General features: G+C 41.4%; 1 protein-coding gene across 1 annotated transcript; it reads right to left on the bottom strand.

The window, feature by feature from the left end:
- Positions 1-4976: 4976 nt before the first annotated feature.
- On the bottom strand, positions 4977-14575 carry LOC134823281 (transient receptor potential cation channel subfamily M member-like 2). Its single transcript, XM_063834690.1, has 4 exons — positions 14044-14575; positions 9748-13851; positions 6779-7756; positions 4977-5440 (listed from the first exon to the last, which is right to left on the bottom strand). The coding sequence occupies exons 1-4, from the start codon at positions 14573-14575 to the stop codon at positions 4977-4979; spliced, it is 6078 nt and encodes a 2025-aa protein (XP_063690760.1).
- Between the last annotated feature and the right edge of the window lie 4303 nt (positions 14576-18878).

Raw genomic sequence — 18878 nt, 5'->3', positions numbered from 1 at the left:
TAACAAATTTTATGAATATAAGAAACCTTGTCTGCCATAAGGTCATCATTTGAATCAGTGGCGTAACGAAGGGCCCCGCTGATCCTGCTGTGTGAAGGGCACCATCTTAGGGGGGCATCAAATCGCCGTTTGAATTAGGGACAATTTTGAAAAACTTCACTACAGTACTAGCAAAACTGCACGTTTTGCTATAGAAACATATTTTTTAGAGATTTTGCTAGCGTATCCTCTGAAATCCACTAATTTGTCTAATTTTAGGGAGGGGGTGGCGCCAACATGCAAATTTATGCCACCGATTTGAATGTGGGACAATTTTGAAAAAACTTAACTCAATTAATTGTAAAACATTCTAAGTTCCTGTTCATGTTCTAATGTAGAAAAAGGAGCCACATTTTTGCTCAGACTAAGCTTCTCAATGTGTTGAGAAGTTTCTTGTTTAACCGGACAATATGAAAATATATATAAGTGAACAACTGTAAAGGAGAGAAAAGAAAGTGTAAAATATTTGGACTACCTCAGGGGGCTGTGGCCTGTGCTCTCACCTCTCTTCTTTATCCTATATCTATCAGACATGAGACAAAACACCCTGGAAGAGGTAAAAAGATATGTTAGCTGCTATAAATTTGCTGATGACGGTACACTTTTGATCTCGTTCGATACAATCTCGGGATGCCATGAAAAAAAATGTAGATGTTATGTGACCACCTTAGCAAGTGGTGCATCAAGAACAAGCTATTAGTGAACTGTGATACAAATAAGATAGAGGGGATCATCATGAAAACTGAAGCTTATAATAAGAACAAAAACCTGCAGGATTATGTAAAAAGCATCAACTACATACAAAGCACGAAAGTCCTTGGGGTAATAGTAGATACGTAGATGAAGATCTAAACTTCATATCAAGCAACATGCATCACAAAAGCTTAAAGAATGCAATAGAAAATGTGGTATGATCACAAAAGCAACCAATCGGAACTACGGTCACACAAATTTTCAAAACACATCATCTACTCGGACTACTCCATCATCGGGGCAGGGATGAGGTTGTACGAGACTTCAGATGGAGGATTATCATGTTTGATGTCGATCTTCTTTCCTCAGTACCGACGAAGAGCGATAAGAGTTGTTTTTAGCATAGCAAATCTTATCCTTGAGACAGTCACCATTGTTTACCTTCTGTAGCTGGGGTTCAACTTTCACATCATGACATACCTCATACAGGAGATTGGCCATTGTGTCTCTGATGTGATTGTGGGTCATGTGATTGTGATCGTGGGTCACATGTAGCCCTATAGCTTGCAAGTGAGAAGGTGGTCAAGTTCATTTGTTTTTCCACATCCACAGGTGATGGGGGTGTTTGGTATCTCCCTTTTCTCTTGCTGCTAGTAGAGCTCTCTTGGAGGTGCCACATCTTTCAGCTATAGTGTCATTCTTGGCTTAAAGTTCGGAATTTTTTTGATTTTTTTAATCATTTCTTTCCCCAAGTTGATGAGAAAAGACAATTTTACTATTTATCACCGATTCATTACGCAATCAATCAATACATATATATATATATATATATACTTGCCTGTTATTCCCACTTACTGACTGATAATCTTATCTATGGATACCATGCTTGAATTTAGGTAAACAACATAGCACTTCCTCACCAGTCACGTTGAACGCGATCGCCGAATGATAAAACAATATGGGAATGAACGCGCACAGCATTGCGCGCTGATACTCTAAATACTGTGCGCGTTTCGTCCGGAACCTGGGGGAGTTCCCGCTCTAATATATCTGACAACAGTGATCACTCATTATGAGAACTAATCCCGACCACTTTCCCGGTCGAACCGTACCCAAATCAAACTAATTTATGAACCACGTGTATAGCCAACGTCCTTGCGGTGCTGAGCCGATGTAAAACTCTTCTGTCTCTTGTTAATATTTTAGTTGTACTGTGCATAAAAGTGTGTAGTGACAAGTGTGTAGTGGTAATGTATATTATTTATTATGACGACGCGATATTTATAATGCAGAATTAAAAGCTGCTTTCGATATGACTGGTGGTGGGCTCTCTCCGGCGGGACATAGATCTATATACCTGGGGTACCCGGGGTACGAGTTAACGAACAGTGTCCGTGTCCTTCCACAACCCCCTGTTACCTGTGTTTCTGTCGGGGTAGCCTAATTCATCCGTTAGAATCGCAGAGTTAGCGGAGCTCATGATATCTCGCGACGTATGCTGCATGAACGGTGCAAGACTTGCGCCGTTTGTTTCAGCATCCAGTTGCGAGTGCTTGCCCATCGAAAACATGATTAGTGATTGTGGATTTTATTGATATTACTGATTATCCATCACATTCAGTATTAATGTTATCCATTATTTATTTATTGACATCCTTCAGTCTCCAAAACGAGGTGTGAAGGTAAATTAACTTTGAGCCTTGTTTTGGCGACTGCTTAATCGATGGGCAAGTAGGTATTTGTTTTTTAGCAGTGTTGAACATTGAAACAATTATAAAATGTTTATTTTTATCTTATATAACATACAATATGAATGACATATGCTATAGTGACGTAACATATATAGTGCAAAGAATTAGTAACTTGCGAGATGTGATTTAATGATAATCGACGTTAACATTTTGCAGTTTACAGTTGCACAATGTTGGCGTCGATTGTTACTAACATTTATCTGAATTTAATACAAGTACATGTCACATATAAATTGGGTAGCTGAATGAAACTCGTGCCTCAAAATTTTCCGTTATTAGCATTGCAGTGTCCACGCCCTGTACTGCGTTAACGACCGAAATTTTCCCAATATGCAATTATTATTTTGCTTCTAAAATTCTCTGATAATTAATAATATATCGTGACATGTAATTGTAAGATAACAAACCTCGCGCGCGGCGCTTACATCTGCACCTGAGAATCTCTCAGCAATGTGTGGCTGTCTGCGCGGCGGGCTGTGTATTGTATATATAGCTGAATTTAAATTTAGATTTATTTGTAAATGTATAATAATATTAAATATGTATTGATTGTTTTGTGGTAAATAAAAATTTTGTTTTACTAAATTTTGTTTTACTATATGTTGTTAGTCAGCCACTACTGTCAGTAAAACAACGCCTTGACTTCAAATGTCGGTAAAATATACCTTCACAGTCATCCTCAATAAATGTAATAGATTTGTAGTGTTGTAATTAGTTTATGTACTATATATATTTATGGATGTTTGATGTGGTGTATACTTCCTCTTCAGTGGCGTAACGTTGCCTGTTGGCACCCCCCCCCCCCCCCCCCCCCGCTGAAAAAGCGCCCCCCTGTTGGTGCCCCCTTCTCTTTCGGTGCCCCTCTCTAAAATTGAACAAATTAGTTGATTTAAGAGGATACGCCGGTAAAATCTCTTAAAAAGTGTGTATCTAAAGCAAAACGCGTAGTTTTGCTAGTACTTTAGTTAAGTTTTCGAAATTGTCCCACATTCAAACGACGATTTGGCGCCCCCCTAAGACGGCGCCCCCCCCCCCCCCCCTGCACAGCGGGGACAGCGGGGTCAGCGGGGCCCTTCATTACGCCACTGTTCCTCTTGTTGGTAGCAGCGGTCCTGTTGAGAGTGTTGAATGCATTGGAAGCATCCATTAATCTCTATTATAATTTTTTTTAAACCAAATATACACAATAAGGTTTGGTACTTTATCCGTACATCCCCTTTAATAGCTACAATAAATTGTCTATAAAATTTACATAAACAAACTTAAGAGACCTCAAAGCTCGTCTTTGAGGAGCTATTATAATTCAGAGAATTCTGTACGTACGACCGCCCACGTGCAAATTAGGTAACAACCAAAATTAAAAGGTTCAATAGCAACAGTGTTTTAATGCACACATGCACGTGCAAAGATTGTTTTAACGTCATCTTTACTTCAAAGAATACTACTAGCTTCGTCCCTTTTACCACGGGCTTTCTAGTAATAATAATAATTCTATACATTACATAATTTTTGAAAACTGGCTACGAGCCTAAATATTACATATCAATCAATTACAATTCATTAACATTACCAATATTAAAAACTGTCCAAAATATCTAAGAAATTATTCTCTAGCCAAAGGGCTCATTATTTAAATCTAAATCTCCAATATTGTCTGGTTTATATCGCAACTTGGGCCCTCTATCCCCCCTTATCGAAATAACTGTTGTCTAATTACATAATTACATAATTGAGACAATTATGGCCCCTTAAGCATCCATTAACAAAATGGCTTCCGTGTTCTCATTAACGGGTGATACTCGTAAAATATCTGTTCCATATATTGGGACCGTCCAACTCGGCGCTCGTCCTGGTAGGTTGTAAACCTACAATGTTCTCATCATCATGAACCTCTGTCATACTCATAACATGTATTGCTGCTTCGATTCCCCCTTCATGGCCTGCACATGTTTGAACTTTGAAGTGATCCTGCATCTTTCTGAAGATCTTTCTTTAACACCATCATCACACACTTCCCAATAATTCGTCTCAAGATCTCACTAATACCTATTGGCCTTAGGCCTTGACATTTGTCTAAAGGAACCAGCCTACCAGCTGTGAACACTGCTATTGATTTGGAATCGCTTGTTTCACAAGTAGAATCGCGCGCTACTGCAAGCAAAAGGGCTCTGGTTAGATCAAGCTGGGCCTAATTTTGAAAGTAAAAGAGCTTACCTGAGGACCCCAGGCTATTATGTTCATTAACATAAAGAATTGGCGGAATGACAGGCTGAGCGCGGCCCAGTAATAAAAGAGCTAGAGACTTTCGGTTTTTGCAAAATGTTCGCTTTGTAAAAATAAACACATCATGTCATATGCCTTTTTGTTGTGAGGCTGATTGACGATTTAAACCTTTCCAAATCGTTGGTCTGTAAAGCAACGATCTAGTCAGTTCGTTGTAGCGCGATGCGTTACTGTGCCGCGCCGCGCACTCAGTAAGCGGCACTCGCTACTTCAAAGAAATTTAGACGAGTAACATCCTTCAACAGTGACTTCTGGGAGTGACGGTGACGGTGACGGTGACGGTGACGGTGACGGTGACGGTGACGGTGACGGTGACGGTGACGGTGACGGTGACGGTGACGGTGACGGTGACGGTGACGGTGACGGTGACGGTGACGGTGACGGTGACGGTGACGGTGACGGTGACGGTGACGGTGACGGTGACGGTGACGGTGACGGTGACGGTGACGGTGACGGTGACGGTGACGGTGACGGTGACGGTGACGGTGACGGTGACGGTGACGGTGACGGTGACGGTGACGGTGACGGTGACGGTGACGGTGACGGTGACGGTGACGGTGACGGTGACGGTGACGGTGACGGTGACGGTGACGGTGACGGTGACGGTGACGGTGACGGTGACGGTGACGGTGACGGTGACGGTGACGGTGACGGTGACGGTGACGGTGACGTAACTAAATTGTAAATAAATACATAGTTTGGGTTAAATTAGACCACGCCAAAGCTGTCCTCGGACCGACCATCTCCTGATATATCTTTCTGGCGCCATCTCCTCGCGACATAAATGCGAGTAAAGTATTATCTTTGCGCGTCACAACACCTCTTTTCCGATTGATTTTGGAATTTGAGGAGTGATAGTTAATTATTATCAGATGCCATCGTGGAGTAGGTGGTCTCACTCTCATGCATATTTTCCCCTCGACATAATAGAAAAAACCTTGTATCACGTGGCCGTGACCCCCACGGTCGCTTCACTATAGTATCGTCTTCGACGATACAGGGGGAGCCGCGCACTTCGTGCGCGGCGGGTCATACAACGTATGACAAAAAAACCGAGACATGCAACCTGCAATCCGAAAGTGATTGCAGTCGTTACGGAATACTATAAGGTCTTCATGCTGTTGGGGATGATGATTAATCACTCTACACTCGACTGTCACGTAACATTTTTAACCCGTTCTTTAGCTGGTTCTGAACGACTTTTCGAAACCCTAACCCTCTAATCTGATCCCAACCCTAACCCTAACCCTAACCTTAACAAAAACATATAGCTGAAACCCTAACCTTAACGAGAAATTAGACTAACTTCCTTATACGGTCATATCACGTGATCAAGACAGTTTTTCGCCAATATCTCGTCAGGGGAGCATTTTAACCCTATGTTATGGGGGGGTGATTCGGAATCAGCGTCCGAAAATACATCGATTGAAGTTGGTTACAACCATCGGGGGCCCTTTTAGAACAGTCTCGAAGATCGACTGTAGAGTGATTTAGCACGCTCGTGCTTTTATAATTAAATAGTTAAATAATACATAACGATAACATAAACGTGGAAACCCCATAAGTTTCCAGTATCGTCATGAATCGATATACTTACTGATCGACTGTAAAATAGTATAGAAATAAGTGCCCTTCGTAACATTTATTCCTCTCAATTGAAAAACAACGAAGGTGTAAAGTATGAAACAGCATGAATCATGGTGTGAAGATTAGGTGCACTCCGGCCCTGTGTAAAAATATGCAGGAAAGGAGGTTTGAATATGAAGTAATATGGTGTAAAATGTACATAAAATCGCAGTTCATAAAAGCATAAAAACAATTATAGAACGCTTCGGCACATCAATTGCCACAAGCGAAATGCGCTTCAGGTATTCTTCATCTCCATCATTGAAGTCGACATCATCTGCATACCCAGTGTCAAGGGGAAGGCCTCGACTAGTGATGGGTGGATCTGGCCTGCCCATTGTAGTAGCGAGGATGGTTCGGAGTTCACAGAGTGCACCTGCAAGTACAAGTGTAAACACTAAACAGACACCCAGATACTGATAGGCAGTCACCCTGAAAAGCGCCCAGCAGACTCAGAAACTGAGCTGATAGCGTTCCGTTAACGTTTACTATAAACTGAGCTGATAGCGTTCTGTTAACGTTTACTCTAAACTGAGCTGATAGCGTTTCGTTAACGTTTACTATAAACTGAGCTGATAGCGTTCCGTTAACGTTTACTATAAACTGAGCTAATAGCGTTCTGTTAACGTTTACTATAAACTGAGCTGATAGCGTTCCGTTAACGTTTACTATAAACTGAGCTGATAGCGTTCCGTTAACGTTTACTCTAAACTGAGCTGATAGCGTTCCGTTAACGTTTACTATAAGCTGAGCTGATAGCGTTCCGTTAACGTTTACTATAAACTGAGCTGGTAGCGTTTCGTTAACGTTTACTATAAACTGAGCTGATAGCGTTCCGTTAACGTTTACTATAAGCTGAGCTGATAGCGTTCCGTTAACGTTTACTATAAACTGAGCTGGTAGCGTTCCGTTAACGTTTACTATAAACTGAGCTGGTAGCGTTCCGTTAACGTTTACTATAAACTGAGCTGATAGCGTTCCGTTAACGTTTACTATAAACTGAGCTGATAGCGTTCCGTTAACGTTTACTATAAACTGAGCTGATAGCGTTACGTTAACGTCTACTATAAACTGAGCTGATAGCGTTCTGTTAACGTTTACTCTAAACTGAGCTGAAAGCGTTCCGTTAACGTTTACTCTAAACTGAGCTGATAGCGTTCCGTTAACGTTTACTCTAAACTGAGATGATAGCGTTCCGTTAACGTTTACTATAAACTGAGCTGGTAGCGTTCCGTTAACGTTTACTATAAACTGAGCTGGTAGCGCTCCGTTAACGTTTACTATATACTGAGCTGATAGCGTTCTGTTAACGTTTACTATAAACTGAGCTGATAGCGTTCCGTTAACGTTTACTATAAACTGAGCTGATAGCGTTACGTTAACGTCTACTATAAACTGAGCTGATAGCGTTCCGTTAACGTTTACTCTAAACTGAGCTGGTAGCGTTCCGTTAAGGGGGGGGGGGGGGGGGTTCACCCTGATTTTTTTGTGAAACTTGGTTGCGAGATAGCAGTTGACCAACAAACTAGGACCGGTGACCGAACTTTTGAGGGGATCCCGGACCCCCACCGCCAAACGGTGCCTGCGGGGCAGCCAGTCCATATTTGGTCCAAATTAGGCCCAATTCAGCCAAATACCCTGAACATGCCCAAAATCCAGATTTTATGTGCTCTACTTGTACTTGTAGCTAGTGGTCCCCTGAACTCGTTTATGAGTTATGAGCCAAAAACCATATGACCATATTTGGGCATACGCACCAAATTTGATCGATTTTGGCCCATAATAATTGGTCAAATATCAATATTTTTGAATGAAATTGAAACCAACTTTATATGGAAGGTAAGCATATACTTCACATTATCTATGATTACCAGCTCAGTATCTACCTAACTGTGGATTCTGTGTTCAAATAATCGCAAAAAATGAACAAAATTGCCCATATCTCAGTTCGCGATATTTGCAAAACTGATCGCAATTTGCTCAAAACAATAGAACTCAATAGGGTTTCGATATTTTTGCATGAAATTTTCAGAATCAACGTAGAATTTTTTTTTAAGTTTTGGGATAGAATTTTGAGTTAGGCCTTTTTAAAAATTTGGCGGCCAAATTCTGAATTTTGCATTGCAAATTTCACGTGAATTTAGTTTTTATGGTTTTGCCGCCGTACAAAACGGTTGTCTTCTCGTACATGAGCCGTATAAGCTGTACAATTTTGACTGGAATACCGTAAGCTTCTAGAATCTTGAGCATTTTCCCACGATGAACACTGTAGAAAGCCTTCTTAAAGTCTATAAATGTCAGAACAGCTGGCAGTTTCCGACTCTTGACACCCTCTATTAGACGCCTCAGTACCAATATCTGCTGGGCTTAAACATTAGATGTCCCTCACATAAATCGATTTTTTTCAAAAAGCTAACTTAAGGCAGAATGCAGGATAACCTGGAAACATTCTTAAATTTTCTCAAAATGTTTTCTAGTTCGGCTCTACGTCCCCTAGCTGTGATAGGGGATGTGATAGAATTTAGACGACATAATCTTCCTTCTCAAATTATTTGTTGTAGATAAGACTCATTGTTGTGCCCTAATCGCTCCTTGTGCCCACCCTGCTTAGTGCTGTATTCGACCTTGGCTAACTATGAGAAATTTCCGGGCATTGACCGTTTATTAGTGTATTGGTAGGCAGTTATCGTGTTCGTCGTATTGCTTCTGTTAGTTCAATTGCTCTGAAAGAACAGAAATTTTTGCAATTGCAGGATACCTCGAGAATTGTAGCATATATATCGAGCTTTTTTCGTGTCCATTGGATTGTTCCTTAATTCCTTATTAAGGCAAAATAGGGCTTCTACAGAACAGTACAGGTAGTGATATTGAAAATGTATACTAACTGCACAATTGTACTCTTTATGATAGATCGTTGTACTGGTTATTTTCAAGAGATTTCCCATTTAGGCCCATCCTGACCAGTCAAAACGTTAAGATTTTAGGAACAAACAAAATTGAGATGAAGAAACAAAATTGAGATGAAGAAACACGACTGAGATGAATCTTACATGTGGAGTTCTCATGTCGCATAATTCATCTCGCTTGCATTATGTAGATATACGTAACGATGCATAATTAACATCTAATATTTGTTGGGAGGTGCCATACCATTCTTATCCAAAATTGGAGATTTCCAACGAAGTAAATGGCTACACTATGAACGTACATTGAATTATTATTATTACTTATTATTATTACTTACAACATCATACACTGTATATAAGCAAACATTGTAACTTAAAGTAAACTCCTATGCCATCTTGGGCACTGCAAAAGCACTCATTTCACAATTCTTTTCATATCAATATTTCACCTTTGTAGGGATTGTACGCCCCTGCGTGTATACACATTTTCTTCATTATCCATAGATTGTTCTTGTTCATAGATTGCTTATCGTCCATCACCTTCCATTTTATCTCCTCAATTCCTCCACACAGTTGGAATTCCTCTGGCAAAGTGCCATCTTCTTGGTGGTAGTTAACTGAATGCACTTCAATCCAAGAGTTGTCAGTGTTTCTTGCATCATCAAAGTAGCCTTTATATAAGATAATCCCGCTTTGCATCCATCTGTCTGTTTGTTGTTGAAGTTTCAATCTCCCTTCCCCAGTTTCCCTGTTTAACGCCATCGTGGTCTCCAAAAAGGTCCTTTTATGAGCATCGCTGATAGACTCGTTAGGTTGAATATACCCGCCAGGCAAGTCCCATTTCTCTGAACCTACCCTACGTATGGCTATCATTTCAAGAACTCTTTGGTTGTTAATAGTGACCAACTTGCCATCCTTTTTGGCCCACCTGGACACAAGAGACAAGGTGATGTGGTTTGGTCCCCATCTCTCAAGTTCACCCCGGCCGATCAGTCCCGACCTCCCTTTGGGATTTAGTGGCCTCCCCTCCATAACAACATATTCTGCAGTGTTGCTCTGTCTGTTGACTCCGTCTTTCTTCTCGTTAAAGTGGGAGACCAGATACGGATCAGCAGGTTCGTCGAACAGATTTGCTCTCGGGTTATCGTAGAAAGTTGGCTTGTAGCCAGAGAATTTGGTGTGCCAATTCAATTTACTGTCTGGGACGGGGAATCTGTCGACATTGGTTTCGTGATAAGGAGATTGTCTACTGAACTTGTGTGAGAAGATCTTTTTCCAGAGCTCTGTTACTGGTGTGACTTTCTTTTTATTGGTCATTTCAGTTTCGTTGACGATTTGTTTGAGTATTTTCTGAGTCTGTTGGAGTTCCTCGCGGATAAGCTGTGTTTCGTGTCTTATTTCGTTTATCAGCCGCGTTTCTGGAGCCACACTGGACTCTAAACTCTTCTGGAACAGAGCTCTACACTCTGCTTCTATGAGGCTCACTTTATATTCCATTTCTGCATCTGCTCCCTTCTTCTTTCTATCCTGTCTTCTAAATTTCAAGTTCACGGTTTCCTTTATTCTCCTAAAAATCTTGAAAAGGTACTCCAGGGCGTTGAATGGATTCGGGGCTACAGGTCGGTCAGAGAACTCTAAAATCACAGCACATCTTTGGAACTTATAGATCACGTCGGAATCCTCCTCCACTCTCTCGTAGGTAGAGGAGAATATGGCGATGAGGAGATTGATTAGTAAGACATTGGAGATGAGAAGGTAGAAACACAGAGCTCCGTAAACAATAACGTAGCTCAGTTCCATGTAGACTACACGTTCTGACTCTGATGATCTGTAGAAAATGTCGTCAAGGTGCATTTCCTTACAAGCTTCTGCATTTTCAAATCCGTTTGCAGCATTAAGGTATGTTTCAAAAGAATGGTCGTGATCTGAATGGTTAATTTTATCCGAATCCCAAAGTTTCATGTGAGATCGATAGAGATGGTCGCAGTTGTAGTTTTGGAACTCATCGTTCAAGTCTTCGATGTTAATTTCTCCGAAGACGTTAAAGAAAGAGCGCTGAAAAGTGGATTTCACGATTTCTCTCCATTTTGATGGATCGGTCTGAGTAGGATTCAAGAATCCCTCTGATAGTACAATGTACATCCACATAAAAACGATAAGTATGAAGATGAACAGGACCAAATCTTTCATCATCTTCTTTATCATGTTTATCTTTGGCCCTAAATGAGAGTTGATCTCAAAAAGGTGCAAGAACCGAAAAATATAAAATCCAAGAGACAGAATGTAGCAGAACCTTGCACAATTGAAAAAGGTAAAGAGATCGAAGGGATTTGTGTGCCATTCATTTGTCGAAATCCTACAAAGGAATCCAATCATAAAAAGCATAATGGCTATGAAATCCAGGATATTGTAACCAGTACTATAGTGCTTCTTTATCTTTGTAGCGAGGTGGATGGGAGTTTCTTTTAGTGTTTCGTCGATTTCGACGGGTATTGTTGATAAAATCCACACCAGGAGCAACAAATCCAACCATCCCGCTGGGCTATGAGAAACTTCTCCGTCCTCAACTTCGTCTTCTCCTTCAATGCATTGCTCATAAAAATCGTGGGCTCCATATTCAACATATCTCAGGCTACCGCATCTCCGAACAGCTGGATCGAAGCTGAAGTGATAGTCTGCGATCAGCACGATATATGTAAACAAAAGCAAGAAAAGGAACGTGGAAGCTCCATTCACAATGAACTTGATCACTGGAGCCGTGAAAAATCTTTGGAATCTTTCCCTGTATGTTAACGATCGCATCATCTGTCCGCTCCCAACTGTCTTCACCAAGTGTTTCTTCGCCGCTCTGTGTGCTTCACGTTCTTCTGAAGTCATCTTTTTCTTCCTGTAGATGTCAGTGAACAAGAAGAATCCGGGAAGGCAGCTCAAAAGGAGCATCAAACTAGAGGTTGTGCGGTCTATTCCTCCCATCCATATATCTGTCAGGTAGCTCTGGTAAGCCTGGTGAGCTACGAACCGTTTGGCCTCCAGACTATGAGCCATCTCAACTATACTGCTATTGTTGTAATCCTTCCGGGGAATGCTGAGGAACATTTGCAACGGCTCGTGCTCTGAACTGCATTCATCCAGGATTCCCACGGCGTATTTCTCAAACATCTCTGCTGCCTCATTGATTGTAGCGAGTGCTTCTTCATTTGTCATGTCTATATTTTTCTGATTGTTTGCCAAAAAGCCGCATATTCTGCAGGATATCAGAGCTCCAATGGCCGGTGACTTAGTGAATTCCCAAAACAACATCGCCATCTCAAAGTTTCCCCGAAGTGTAGCGTATGTCATCATCAAGTCAAATGGATTAGAGAAAGTATCAGACACTTTTCCTCCCAAGTCCCTTAGTTGGCTCCTGTAAGCTCCCTCCAATATATCCTCAATAAGGATACCAACATTTTCTAATGAGAAAGTAGTTCCGCGCACAAGCAGGAGCTTAGAAACTACATTATCTTCTGGAATGTCATTGTAAAGGTTTGTTAGCTCTTCTATTGTAAGGAATTGCTTTAAATCAGCACCTTGGTGTAGCAGTAATTTCACGAAGGATGACGACTGAAATTGAATTGCAACTTTCAGAAAGTGGTTCAAGGAATCTAGTTTGAAAGTGTGTTTACCAAATATATACTTCTCTGCTACATTGGGCTGGTTCCAGGAAATGGCCAGGTGCATTTGTCTAAAGGCTGAGCCTTCCTCGGTTATACTGTCAATCAGTGCTCTAAGTATAGCATGGTCCAGTCCTGTCTCCTTGTTCGTATCGTAGGTCCTACACATGCTTTGGCATTCTACTATCTGTAGAATCTTCTTGAATATTCGCTTACAAATCTCTTGTCCGTACTTGTGAAAGTGTTTTTCTATCATAATTTGTACCGTTTTGCTGGCATTCTCCTTTAACTCCCACATTGTCAGAATCTCCGATCCCACAACCCTCTCGTACGACTCCGCGTGATCCAGAGCGTAACACACGATATCAGCTGCCCTCCCGGTCCCTCTGACAATTAATAGAGGGTTCTTATTCTTAACGGCATTCACGGCGCAGTCTATACTCGATTCTCCTCCCTCCAGCAGAATGCACACCTTGGGAAGACCCTGACCTTCATGAGCAAACATGTCCTGGATGATATCCTGCAGTTCTATGGTGTATTTTATTTCACAGCCTGCAGTGTGGGGTTTTCCATCGTCCACCAGGAAGAAATGTGTGTGATGTGGGTTTAAAGAGCACTCGTGTGGCTTGTTTTGACCGGTCCTGTAGTCAATAATTAGATCCTCCCCCGCATAAGTTGTGGTTAACATGTGTCTGTTCTCGGTTTTGCCCCAATTTGCTACACCGATGGCAGTTACTGATGACTTAAAGGAGGACATGGTCACTGCCTCCCCGACTAGACTCATTACTCCGCAGTTTTGTCCACCAGTCATTATCCAGGCACTTGTTGCCGTGGCAGCTGCCATTAGACCCTGTTGGAAGTCTCGTGCAATTGTCCGGTTTAAACGGAAACTCTTTGCCCCACCTGAGGAGCAAGGGGATTGTCTTTCATTCATTTTGAGAAACTAAGCTTAAACGGAATGCAGGTTTATTTAAAAAATAAAATCAAAAATTGACTTCTGTTGTGGTAATTTCCAATTTTTAAAAACGTCCCTTAAAAATGAACGAACATAATTATAATCGCCCCTTAACCGAAGCCTGTAGCTGCTCTATTTACCTATCACAGAGATAAGAAGTCCAGGGGTGTTTAATTTCCAGTGCTCTAACAACAAACTCTTTAACGGCTCCAGGTTTTTCTCCGGGATAATATACTGAGGGTCGTGTTCTGTGATGGTTGTACCAACTCGGATAAACTTGGGCATGATGACTGAGTCTTCGTTTATAAAACTTAGAGTTCCAAAGCTGGTTGTTGGTACAAGTTTGCAGTGTTCTTTGGCAGACCATTGTGTTTCCTCAGAAAACTCATCTTTTATCTTTTTATGCTCAGATTTTGTGTTACCACACTTACACGCATCCTTCCTCTTAGCTCCACGATCTGGTATAAAGTTTTGACAGACTGGGATTGAAAAGTGTTGCCTGGTCCATGTGTAAAAGGTTTGATCCTCCATTTCTTCCTCTACCTCGTCCAATCTCACATTAACAGTCTTTTCGCTTGGTATTTCAGACGATGTTGGCGCTTCAACATCATGGCCAGTGCTTAAGTGTAGACTGTTCCTTCTTTTAGACCTACTAAATTCCTCTGGGTCCATGTTTTGGGTGGTTTCCGAGCAGAAGGATTTGCAAAGGTCTGACAAAACTTGTAATCCTAAACCCTCAGCGGTACTGGTCGGAATAAGTGCACCTATATAATAAACTATATCACATCAAGTGAAAGTGTTACAAATACAAAGCAAAGAGAAAGCTAAAATTAGACTTCCGTTGGATACTGTCTGGATGTGTATTACAGGGTGTATTGTGTAAGCATGAAATTATCAGATAAACATGTTTACACGACCAACTTGCTACGAAAAATATACCCAATACTTTGCATGGTCCACAAAAATCTCCATACATTGAGATTATTGACTGTTGACATGATTCTCTTGATTAATGAATATGATATTGGGAATTTAGGTATATCGTCCGTTCACCATTATGGTTGATGGGCTAGACAGTGAAACACGCATCCGTTTAGGAACCGACCGGAAATCCGGCTGAATCCGGATCCGGCCGGATATCCGGCTTCAAAATCCGGCTCCGGCTGGAAAAAATTTGCCGGATTTTTGCCGGATTTCAGTTTTTTTTAACCAAAAAAAATCAAAAAAAGTAATTTTTGGCTAATAATGAAATTGAATAAAGTAGCATTAATTGTAAAAAAAAGTAATTTTCGAAAAAATTTTGACTTAGAAAATTTTCGGTCCGAGTCGTTCTCGAGACGTACCTCCTGTATCGGGAGCTTCCGCTTCCTAGCTCGTGTTGCAAAGGGGAGGCCTGCCTTCCGAGATCACATTACCGGGGGAAACCTCGAGTCCAGAATTGTGTATCGAGGGATAGGTGCGGACTTCGAAAAACCGAAAAAATATTTTCGGCTAATAATGAACAAGGTAGCCAAATCGTGGAAAAAAGTGGTTTTCAGAAAAACTTAGAAAAGATTTTGACTTAGAAAATTTCGGTCCGATTCGTTCTCGAGACGTACCTCCTGTATCGGGAGCTCCCGCTTCCTAGCTCGTGTTGCAAAGGGGAGGCCTGCCTTCCGAGATCACATTACCGGGGGAAACCTCTCGTCCAGAATTGTGTATCGAGGGATAGGTGCGGACTTCGAAAAACCTTGTATCACGCGGTGACCCCCACTGTCGCTTCACTATACTACACTACACTACTGTAGCGTCTTCGACGCTACAGGGGGAGCCGCGCACTTCGTGCGCGGCGGGTCATACAACGTATGACAAGAAAAACCGAAAAAAAATTTTCGGCTAATAATGAACAAGGTAGCGGAATCGTGGAAAAAAGTGGTTTTCAGAAAAACTTAGAAAAGATTTTGACTTAGAAAATTTCGGTCCAATTCGTTCTCGAGACGTACCTCCTGTATCGGGAGCTCCCGCTTCCTAGCTCGTGTTGCAAACTGCAAAGGGGAGGCCTGCCTTCCGAGATCACATTACCGGGGGAAACCTCTCGTCCAGAATTGTGTATCGAGGGATAGGTGCGGACTTCGAAAAACCGAAAAAATATTTTCGGCTAATAATGAACAAGGTAGCCGAATCGTGGAAAAAAGTGGTTTTCAGAAAAACTTAGAAAAGATTTTGACTTAGAAAATTTCGGTCCAATTCGTTCTCGAGACGTACCTCCTGTATCGGGAGCTCCCGCTTCCTAGCTCGTGTTGCAAACTGCAAAGGGGAGGCCTGCCTTCCGAGATCACATTACCGGGGGTTAATTGACGATGTCAATTCATGGCAGCTCGGCGCGGCACAGTAACGCATCGCGCTACAATACAGGGGAAACCTCTCGTCCAGAATTGTGTATCGAGGGATAGGTGCGGACTTCGAAAAACCGAAAAAATATTTTCGGCTAATAATGAACAGGGTAGCCTGAATCGTGGAAAAAAGTGGTTTTCGGAAAAACTTAGAAAAAATTTTGACTTAGAAAATTTTCGGTCCGAGTCGTACCTCCTGTATCGGGAGCTCCCGCTTCCGAGCTCGTGTTGCAAAGGGGAGGCCTGCCTTCCGAGATCACATTACCGGGGGAAACCTCGAGTCCAGAATTGTGTATCGAGGGGTAGGTGCGGACTTCGAAAAACCGAAAAAATATTTTCGGCTAATAATGAACAAGGTAGCCGAATCGTGGAAAAAAGTGGTTTTCAGAAAAACTTAGAAAAGATTTTGACTTAGAACATTTTCGGTTCCGAGTCGTTCTTGAGACGTACCTCCTGTATCGAGAGCTCCCGCTTCCGAGCTCATGTTGCTAAGGGGAGGCCTGCCTTCCGAGATCACATTACCGGGGGAAACCTCTCGTCCAGAATTGTGTATCGAGGGATAGGTGCGGACTTCGAAAAACCGAAAAAATATTTTCGGCTAATAATGAACAGGGTAGCCTGAATCGTGGAAAAAAGTGGTTTTCGGAAAAACTTAGAAAAAATTTTGACTTAGAAAATTTTCGGTCCGAGTCGTACCTCCTGTATCGGGAGCTCCCGCTTCCGAGCTCGTGTTGCAAAGGGGAGGCCTGCCTTCCGAGATCACATTACCGGGGGAAACCTCGAGTCCAAAATTGTGTATCGAGGGGTATGTGCGGACTTCGAAAAACCGAAAAAATATTTTCGGCTAATAATGAACAAGGTAGCCGAATCGTGGAAAAAAGTGGTTTTCAGAAAAACTTAGAAAGGATTTTGACTTAGAAAATTTTCGGTCCGAGTCGTTCTTGAGACGTAGGTACCTCCTGTATCGAGAGCTCCCACTTCCGAGCTCATGTTGCTAAGGGGAGGCCTGCCTTCCGAGATCGAATTACCGGGGGAAACCTCGAGTCCAGAATTATGTATCGAGGGGTAGCCGTAGGTGCGGACTTCGAAAAACCCGAAAAAATATTTTCGGCTAATAATGAACAGGGTAGCCTGAATCGTGGAAAACTTGAACCTTATTACGAATAGTAGCTCTAGTATTTATCTTTATCACGTTTTATAATTAATATTATGATGATTAAATGACAAAAGTATAAAAATAAGAATATGAATTTAAATTTTCCGGCGAGATCCGGCAAAATCCGGCAAGATCCGGCTGCCTTATATTTCACTCTGAAACCACCGGTTCAGGTCCGGCAAAATCTGGCTTGCCGGATTTGAGATTGAAATCCGGCAAGATCCGGTCCGGCAGCCAAAACCCCAATCCGGTCGGTTCCTACATCCGTTCACCATGTTATATTCACATAAACTAATTGATCAGTATTTGAATTATTGGATAATTAATTATGAAATTTGACGGGATTTTTGTCATCACCTCCCGTCTCCTACTCATCGTCATTAACTCATCTCCAGGACTTTTTTACTCATATTTAAATTATTATATTCGATTTTTTTTCCGTGAAATTGTAACGCGGTTAATTCTTAAGATTTTATTTGTATAGCATTCTCTCGATTTTTCAAGTTCTGATCGTCTTTATGAATTGCTGTATTACCAAAACGAGTTCGTTGGTCATAGTGTTCTCCTTGGTCATTTCATGTTTTATTCCTGTTTAATTCCTGTTTATATATATCCGTACCATTTTACTGACACCACGGCATCAACTTTAACACGACTTTCCGCAAAAACCGTAAAAGATATACTTTCGAAACTTTTTTGGCTGGGTCGAATGCTTTTATGGCCTTTTGGTCAGTATAAAGAAATAAAATATTGGCCAAGGAAGAAATAATTTAAGTCCCGAAAAATGGACCCCCAAGTGGTGTCAAAATCATAAATTAAATAAATAAGATTGCCTAATTTCTTAACGTCTCTTGAGTCTTGACTTCTTAAAACACTTTAGACTTTTAGAGAATCATGACGGGTTTCTGCTAGTAATTATAATTTACAAATTGAGAACTGATGACGATGAATCGTTTAAAGGTCCATGCGAAATGGTGTTATTGGATCAATTTTTCGTGGTCACTTGAGTCAAGAAATTACCATCTGAAAGCAATTGAAATTATGAATTTGTGATATCTAAGTTACAGGTCAACAGATGCTTCTGATTTTCGATTTAAGTTTGCGCGAAATAGTGGTAGAAAGTGGAATGGGTAATCCTACGATTGTGGTCAGTGGTCACAAATCAAGTTAGGGACTTAGGGTGTTTATTCTCGCCTGCGCTAATATTCATGTCGTTTGTTATCAATTGTGGGCGGTAAAGTGCGATGTAAAAATGTACATTGTACATACATATTTAACTTACCATTTCGAACACAAATTCCATAGGTTTGACATTTGCCGGCCGTGCAGTTAGATATAACACACCGTTTTTCTGCAGTTACGGTTATCGACGAATCATCATTTACTTCGTTCGGTCTGAAAAGCCGGATATAAGAAGTCAAACTGTTAGTACACCAATATGTACTTC

Source organism: Bolinopsis microptera, chromosome 11, assembly GCF_026151205.1.
Source record: "Bolinopsis microptera isolate Bmic1 chromosome 11, MBARI_Bmic_1.0, whole genome shotgun sequence".
NCBI lineage: Eukaryota > Metazoa > Ctenophora > Tentaculata > Lobata > Bolinopsidae > Bolinopsis > Bolinopsis microptera.
This window is presented reverse-complemented; position numbering and strand designations above follow the sequence as displayed.

Coding starts and splice junctions, on each gene's coding strand:
- LOC134823281 (XM_063834690.1), bottom strand. CDS start 14,575: ATGGACCCAGAGGAATTTAGTAGGTCTAAAAGAAGGAACAGTCTACAC. Junction 13,852..14,043: donor ACTTCTTATCTCTGTGATAG/GTAAATAGAGCA, acceptor CTTGCTCCTCAG/GTGGGGCAAAGAGTTTCCGT. Junction 7,757..9,747: donor GGCGTACAATCCCTACAAAG/GTGAAATATTGA, acceptor TAACGCTATCAG/CTCAGTTTATAGTAAACGTT.